The 8,222-nt window shown below is 45.3% G+C and overlaps 1 protein-coding gene across 1 annotated transcript in view; it reads right to left on the bottom strand.

The window, feature by feature from the left end:
- Positions 1 to 377: 377 nt before the first annotated feature.
- Slc35f4 (solute carrier family 35 member F4) overlaps positions 378 to 8,222 on the bottom strand; it is a 221,032-nt gene continuing 213,187 nt past the window's right edge. Inside the window, exons 6-8 of the mRNA XM_075949106.1 lie at positions 6,245 to 6,437; positions 2,534 to 2,623; positions 378 to 820 (exon numbers count right to left, since the gene is read on the bottom strand). Of these exons, the coding sequence (XP_075805221.1) occupies positions 579 to 820; positions 2,534 to 2,623; positions 6,245 to 6,437 (525 nt within the window). The 3' untranslated portion in view covers positions 378 to 578. The remainder of the gene's footprint in view (positions 821 to 2,533; positions 2,624 to 6,244; positions 6,438 to 8,222) is intronic.

Raw genomic sequence — 8,222 nt, 5'->3', positions numbered from 1 at the left:
GCTTCCCGTGTAGATTAGATCCATGTATGTCTCTCTTAGGGTCCTCATTTTTGTCTGGGATTGTGACTGTAGGCTGGTTTCTCTTTGCTTTGTGTTTAAAAACCACTTGTGAGTGAATACATATAATAATTGTCTTTCTGAGTCTGGGTTACCCCACTCAACATGATGTTTTCTAGCTCCATCCATTTGCCTACAGATTTCAAGATGTCATTGTTTTTCTCTGCTGTTTCACAGGTTTTTCTATTTGGCACCTAATTCTTAATAAGCAGGTCTCAGTTACACTTAAGAAAATGATGAGTCTATGACTTAACCAAACCTTTTATTTTTATGAACTTGTGTGAACTGTTTTCCAAGTAGGATAAACAAAACAAGGAAATGCATTTTTAATAAAAAATTTATTATGATTATTTACATCAGTTCCTTGATATGCATATAAATGTAAACTTTTTATTATTGGCAATATTTCACATATGGTTTATTCAAACTCAGAGCTGATACTGTCGTTTGAGTGTACAGGTAGTGAGAAAATGTTATATTCACAGAATATACACACATGTGCATCCAGACGTCATCTCCTTTCATGCCAGCGGTATGGACACTGTCCCGTTGGCCCTGCTTCTGCTCCGCAGGTGCACACTGACATCTGCCAGGTCCTCCGCGTGCTCCTCGCTCTTCTTCTCCTTCAGGCTGTTGATAAATCTCAGGGTGACTTCGTCCCACTCCTCAGGCAGCAGCATCAGAAGAAACCCGAGACATATAATGATGGTGGCGGCCAGGCGGACCACGTTGAAGATCACTTCCTGCTTCACGAGGTCCACAGCTAGGGAAGGAAAGGTCACACCATCACACCTGCCTTCACCACGCTCGTCACACCCGCCACACCTGTCTATGGCTGTTTGTGTGCGTCTCTGAAAACCAGAGACCTTTTCAAGAGTTGCAAATACCACAGTTACTCTATCGCTAGTTAGGCTTGCGTCCTGTTCCTTCTCTGTGATCCACACTTGTTCAAGGCTCAGCTCAGAGTCCATGCAACTGGGCTCAGGAAGGTCTTCAGTTTGCTTCCTAAGCACTTTTCCCGGACATGCTTTCACCTTTCTTCTGCTGTTCTGGACCGCTGATTTTTTTAATTTTATTTATTTATTTTTATTTTTTAATTTTTTTTTATGAGTTAAACCTGTTCTTGCCTTGGCCTTAATATGCTGTACTTTTCCCGGGTTTAATTGAGGTAAAATTCATATAGTCTAAATATAGTCTAAAATTAAACAACTTTAGAAAGTGAATTTAGTACACTCACAATGTTGCTGGCTTCACCGCCCCGCCGCCATATCCTTGCGTCCTACTTCCTTCTGCTGAACTATTCTTTAGACCTCTGTACAAAGGGCTCCCGCAAAGAGTGCCACACCTATGTGTGCTCAGAGCATTCTGTGCAAACATCTACCAGAGCAGTTGTTTCTGCGTGCTAGAGTTATTCAGTTCCTCTGGTTTCCCACTCTGTGCTACTCTCGTGGTCTTGAGGGTGGAAACTGTGCCATAGGCAGGATCTGTCACCAGTCTCAGCCTGGCTCCTGACATATGCTAAGACATTAGAAGTTATTTGTTGCATAAACGAACCCATGGATGAATAAATGAACTTCCTGACAACTCCACTTCTGTCTGATACTTTTCCTCTGAATATCTAACAGCCCTTGGAGTCTATCTCACACAATTTTACACTTAATAAAAAATTTCTTTGTAGATGTCCTAACTGTTTTGTGTATGTCTACTGTCTTTTCTAAATTCATCTGTAAGTTTCTTAAGGGAACAACAATGTAATTTATTTTCTTTTCTTGTACACAGCCCCATTCACATAGTAAGTGTTTAACAAACACTGACTAATTGTTCTGAAGAAAAGAATGATGGTTTCTAGAGACTTGGGACTACAGAATTTTAAAGTCAAAATGACTGAACGGTCACCCAGAGAACTAATTTCCGTGACTAGTTTCAGTGGCAGGTTCCACTAGAAACGTCCCAGAAAAACGCTAATAGATTTTCCTCTCGGCCTTGAAGTGAGACAAATAGCTTTTCCTGGAGGGCCACCTGCTCAGCCCCTACGAAAGTGTCCATGGCTCCCCAAGGACGCTCTGATGGGGAGCCAACACCCTATGCATTGCTTGCTCAGCCCCCATGAGAGTGTCCACGGCTCCCCAAGGATGCTCTGATGGGGCGCCGACACCCTGTGCATCGCTTGCACTTTCATTAGTGATGCTGACTTCACAGCCCTGTGCTGCGATGCCTTTTGTTTCCATAGGACTTCCTCTAAAAATACCCACGAAATTAGGTCGTCAGGGAGATTACATGAAACCCAAATGATACATTTGGTATTTAATTCTAAAACCACGGCCAAGTAAAACAGTGCCTCTGTAGCCTCAGCTTTAAAACCTGCTGCGCACTCTGCTGTCTTCCACCTCGAGATAGCTAAAAACATCTTCCAAAGGAAGAGACGTAATTCCAAGGCAGAGCATAAAGCGAGCGCGTGGGGCACGTTGTACACTACCTGCGTTGCCAGGGACGCTGAGCACTGTGCCAATGGAGATGAGGATTGGATATGTCAGCACTACTCCGACGTTCACCAGGATGTTGAATGCTGTAAAATGAGGGAGGTACGCGGGATGAAGGGGTTGGCACACCAGTCACTTAAGATACAAGAACCAATACTTTTGCTAAATGTGCTTTCTCAGGGGTCTGCACCTTTGTTCAGTTTTCTCAGTTTGGTGATGGGAGCCTGAATCGCTGGCTTAAATCTGTTAAATTCTTTGGTCCTCCTTTGCCACTCTGCCTGAGCTCCAGCCAGCTGACTGACAAAGGAATATGGAAGGTGACGTCATCAATCTCCCACACCACGTGTTAGCGCTGGAAGGACAGTCTGGGGCTAGTCAGAGGCTAAAAGCAGGTGGTTGACTAAGTCTTGATTCTTCGTTCTTTGTTACTTTGCTATTTAAACTATAAACCTGGGCAATTTACGGAGTGTGGTACTACTGTCTAAAATAAGGTTTGTCCAAGGTCAGCGAATCCTTTTTTTTTTTTTTTTTGGTTTTTCGAGACAGGGTTTCTCTGTAGCTTTGGAGCCTGTCCTGGAACTAGCTCTTGTAGACCAGGCTGGCCTCGAACTCCCAGAGATCCGCCTGCCTCTGCCTCCCGAGTGCTGGGATTAAAGGCGTGCGCCACCACCGCGAGGCCGCGAATCCTTTTTTCCCCCCATTTTCTTTCAACGTAAACAAATGAGGAGGAGCTCAGGCTAATTCTCTGGAGCCCAGCGACGATTTTCCCACCCTGACCTTGTACAGGTCAGCAGAGGTCAGAGCCATAGAATAAACTGACAGAGTAAGCTGATGCTCTTTAACTAATATGGTTGGACTTCTTTAGTTAAAGACCATTACTTAAAATAATCACCCAACCCCATCAGAAATTACCAAAATTATACTTTTCCAAGAGTTATAAATTAGACTGCTATCTTAGTAGAGTTAAATTAAACTTTTCAGAGGTTGTAGAGATGAATATTCACAAGTACAAAAGGTCCTTTAATATGAGATGGTCTCTATGAACACAGCTGAAGCATGTTGCCCATATTTCTGAAGAGTCTAGACTCAAAGAAAGTTCTAGAACTATTTCAATGAGGATGTTGTCATCTATAACTAAGCTCACCACCTTAGCAATGTAGAGTCATCTGTACCTGGAAATGAGAGGCAGCGGGTTGGACCTTCTGAGACTCACAAGTATGCAGCAAGGGCAGTAAAGACACGGGTCCTTCCTAGCTGTGTAAGGGCTCCTTTGTCATGGCAAGGCTCATTGTGAATGAATATTCCAGCACCTCGGGTCTTTCCTTAAGCTCATGGAGTCATTTATGGAAAATTCTAACAAGTTAAGAATTTGCTAAATGCATCAAAACTCTGCTGACTTTCTCAACTGTTTTTTTCTTGACAGATTGGATTTTGGCAACCGGAGTGAATGTGATGGTGTTTCCGAACAGAGCCTTGGGCTGCCGTGCCATGTGCTGTCTATTTTCCTTAGTTCTTCAGATAACCCAAGGAAAACAATACCCAATTGGATGTGCTTCCATAGTGAGGGATCCAGCCCCACTTTAAATTCAATCCTGATAGGTCAGATGAATGTTTGAGACTGAGACTAAGATAACTTCCTAGAGGGCAGGCCACAGCCATAGCTTCAGGAAATGTGGGTGCTCAGAGCACACACTGGGATTTCAGCTCCGGCTCTCAGACTGGTCCCAGCTAGACCATGTGGGATCCCCACGGAGAAGACAGGAGGGGGAATGAAAACACTGTGAGCAAAGCACTGCAGATTCTAGAGCTCCAGAGTACGCAGCACAAGAGAGAGGCTGTCTCTTCAATCTGTCACAGCTCTGCTTTGGCACAATGAACGCTGCTGTGCCCTGGGGACAGCTGCAGTGCCAGCTGGTGCCATGCCTGGTGGAGCGTGGACACATGCTGCTTGGGGAACGGTATGGGTGTGGCCCAGCCTGAGAAGATTTACTTAGGAAGACGGGCCAGCGACTCTCATTGGGGGAGGGCTACTTTGCAGCAGGCACAAATTCCACGTGCAAAGAGGTTGCTAAGAATAAGTGACATTTTGGTTATGATTGTTCCCAGCTACATTATTTTTGGCCAGGAAATAAACTGAGCACTTTTTAATTAGGATTCTTTGATCTTACGGCAATGCTATGAACTTCCAAATATGTTATTGATTTTCACTCAACTTAGAGGCAATGGGAGATGATAACCATACAGTTTGGGCCCTGGAAAGCACAACCCCAGGGACTAACAATTAATGCTCGATCCTTCTCTGAAATGTTTTCCATTTAAGACCTTCCCTGAGGGTTCTAGGCTGGAGTAGGAAAAGATGAGCCAATCAATGATCTTCCTGGAATAAGGACAATGCTTTTCTTGGGGCTGCCATATTGCTAGTGTTTTCAGTGCCACCCTGGCCTAGAAGGTCAGTGGAGCCTGCGGAGTGGGTAAATGTGTGGCAGTAGAGGGGCCGACCTTGGGCGGTACATGGAAGGAGCAGAATTGATGTGGGAGTGTCATATATCAATCTGTTGATTTCATTGGTTAAGCAATAAAGGAACTGCTTTGGCCTCATAGGTTAAAACATAGGTGGGTGGAGTAAACAGAACAGAATGCTGGGAGAAAGAAGCTGAGTGAGTGAGTCGCCATGATTCTCCCACTCCAGGCAGACGCAGGTTAAGATCATTCCTGGTAAGCCAGCTCGTGGGCTACAGCAGATTATTAGAAATGGGCTAGTCCAGGTGTGAGAGCTAGCCTAGAAGAGGCTAGATAGAAATGGGCCAAGCGGTGTTTAAAAGAATACAGTTTCCGTGTAATTATTTCGGGTAAAGCTAGCCGCATGGGCAGCCGGGTGGTGGGATGCAGCCCCGCCACTCTTACTACAACACAGAATGAAGCTGATTTATTTAGAGGAAGCACTGGCATATTAAGCTATGCTGTTTTCAATGGCTAGAGAGGGGGAGCAGTGTCTTTAGATATTAGACTCCTCGTACATCAGGTACTAGTAGGTGACGCATACATATCCAGAGTTCCAGGATGCCCAAGAGAAAGACTCCAGGTGACCTTTATTTTGCCCTCAACTGGACACAGTGTATTAAGCCAGGGTCACCAAGCTCAGCGCTCTCCTGGTGAGGGATTCCTGGTGCAAATCCGTTCTCCTTACACACTAGAGTGAGTGGTTTAATATCAGGTGTGAGCCTCTCATTTCCAGCTCCAAGATGAAGTGGATTTTAAACCCAGCTTCTTCAAAATGGCTTTCCAGTTTATTCATGATCTGCTTTTCTCTTGAATATCTGCCCTTCCCTTTCCCTCCCCTCTTTTCTCTTCCTTCCTTTCTCCTCCCCCGCTTGTTTCTCAGTTGAACCCAGTGCTCTGGCTATGCTGAACACTTGACTGTATCATCCATTTTCATTTCTGCCTGTCATACCATGCACTTAGGAAACACACATCACATGCCAGGTCACACACCATGTCATGATGGAGAGAGTGACCTGGGCTTTGACTGGATACTTTAATCCATGGCAGGCACACCATGGACAGCCCTGAGATAACCAAGAAAGAGCCCACCAAGAATCTTCCACATATTCAGTGTCTATAACCAGTGCAGTCTGGGTCATGCAACACAAAAGCAGCCAGGGGATCAACCCTACGATGAACAACAGGCACAGGCAAGGGCTACTCACCAAGCCAGAGCCCTGCCATCCCGCAGAGACAGCCCCAGGGCAGGGCTGCGAAGGAGGACCAGTGCTCCACTTTGGTGAAGTACAGGATGATGGGGGTGAAGGAGATGAAGACCAAGTTGAAGAAAGCCAAGGTGGAGACAAAGTGTGCGGCTTCGCCAAAGTTGGCACTTCCAAGAAACATCTTAAACAGAACCTGGAAAGGAGAGAAGCTCTTCAGACGCACATTGAGAGCTGTTGCTACAGCACAAAATGAATCCTACTGAACGTGCTAGCCTACAGTAGCCTCTGTGTCTTCCTGCCCTGCCACGGTATCGTGTGAACACCACAGAGATCTACATGGGCTGGGACGGCGAGGCAATTCTCTGTGTTGTTCACACGATACAGTGACTGCCAAGAGGTGGTTTTCTTGTGGTGTTGTAAGTTTCCTGGAGTATTCTATAGTATGCAACTAAAACCACCAAGATGGGCATAGGGTGAAGGAGAAATAAAGCTTATATGAGCCCATAAAAATCTGTAGTGTTGAGATGCCGACAATCCTTTCTAGCAACCCTGGGATTTGTTGCATCCTGATTATGACATGCTGAAAACTAATTGGGCAGACACCCATTATTAGCTTATTTTTTGGGCAGAGGGTTGAGACAGGGTTTTTCTGTGTAACCCTGGCTGTTTTGGAACTCAGTTTGTAGACCAGGCTGGCCTTGAACTCACAGAAATCCACCTGCCTCTGCTTCCCGAGTGCTGGGATTAAAAGTGTCTGCCACCACTGCTTAGCTTTGAGGCCTTAGGTTCGAAAGCACTGTCCTTCCTGAGCTGTAGATGTCTTCACAAGCATCCTGTTGCTCTCTGGATTAAAGACAACTTTTTTTTTTCTGGGTTATAAGCCCCTGTGTAGAGGCAGATGACAAGTGATGGGCTAACATAAACTCACAGAAAGGAAGGAAGAAGCCAGACCCGAGGCCTGTGTTCTTAGTTTCTTAACCCTGTTCTCCCTTTGCTAACCCACTAACATACACTATCAAATGGAGCAGATTTTGTCTGCCTGGAGTTGGGCTCAGATATGACTTTGGGATTGTTAACTGTTGCTACTCCTAGAGTGAATGCATCCTGTGATCTGGCTGGGAGGCTTCTCTATAGAATAGCCACCCTGTGATCTGGCTGGGAGGATTCTCTATAGAATAGCCACCCTGCTTTTCTGGCTGGGAGGATTCCCTATAGAATAGCCACCCTGTGATCTGGCTGGGAGGATTCTCTCTATAGAATAGCCATCCTGCTTTCCCGGCCATTCCAGTGCTTTCTGGATTTTTAATCTCATAAATGTATTAGTGTTTTTCCTTGGAAGACAATCTTGCTGGTCTTTGATCTCATCAACAGTTTTAGTGGAGTTTCCATGGGAGAACAAATTAGACACACGTGGTAAATGAATGTCAATGCCTGTCAGAATCAATGTCCCTTCTCCCCCCGCCCCAGACCCCAAATATGTCAATGTCCATGGGCCACAGTGGTGGTGAAAAAGCCAGCCTCCAGGAGGGGAAGTGAGGGCTGTTTCTATCTTCCAGAGAGTTTGTTTCATCTGTGATATTCATCTTATTGAAACTCCAAGAGAGGTGAAATTGGCGTTGCCCTTTAGTTTTCCTCAGAAAGTTGGCTTCTAAAGAAGCTGAGCTTTGGGAGAATAACCTTTTAGATTTGCTGTCAGAGACCTTGCTTCTGAAGTGAGGTGCGGTGACCCTGGTGACATTTTCCTGGATGACAGGGAATCCAGGAGAGACAGTACACAAGTCCACATAGCAGAGCACGGTGTCTTCATTTTGCTAATGCCATGGGTTCTTTATCGTGTGGCCTCCCTGGTAGCAAACAGCATCCCCTCAAATGACAGCTTATTATTTTTAATACCTCCATGGAGTTAGCACAATTACCATATACCCAAGTGAAAAATAATATAGAAGAGAGGAGTTGCTTTCCTTACATTCTTGCTGTA

Source organism: Microtus pennsylvanicus, chromosome 15 (genome assembly GCF_037038515.1).
Source record: "Microtus pennsylvanicus isolate mMicPen1 chromosome 15, mMicPen1.hap1, whole genome shotgun sequence".
NCBI classification, from domain to species: domain Eukaryota; kingdom Metazoa; phylum Chordata; class Mammalia; order Rodentia; family Cricetidae; genus Microtus; species Microtus pennsylvanicus.
The sequence above is the reverse complement of the archived record's forward strand: the minus strand, read 5'-3'. Positions and strand labels throughout refer to the sequence as shown.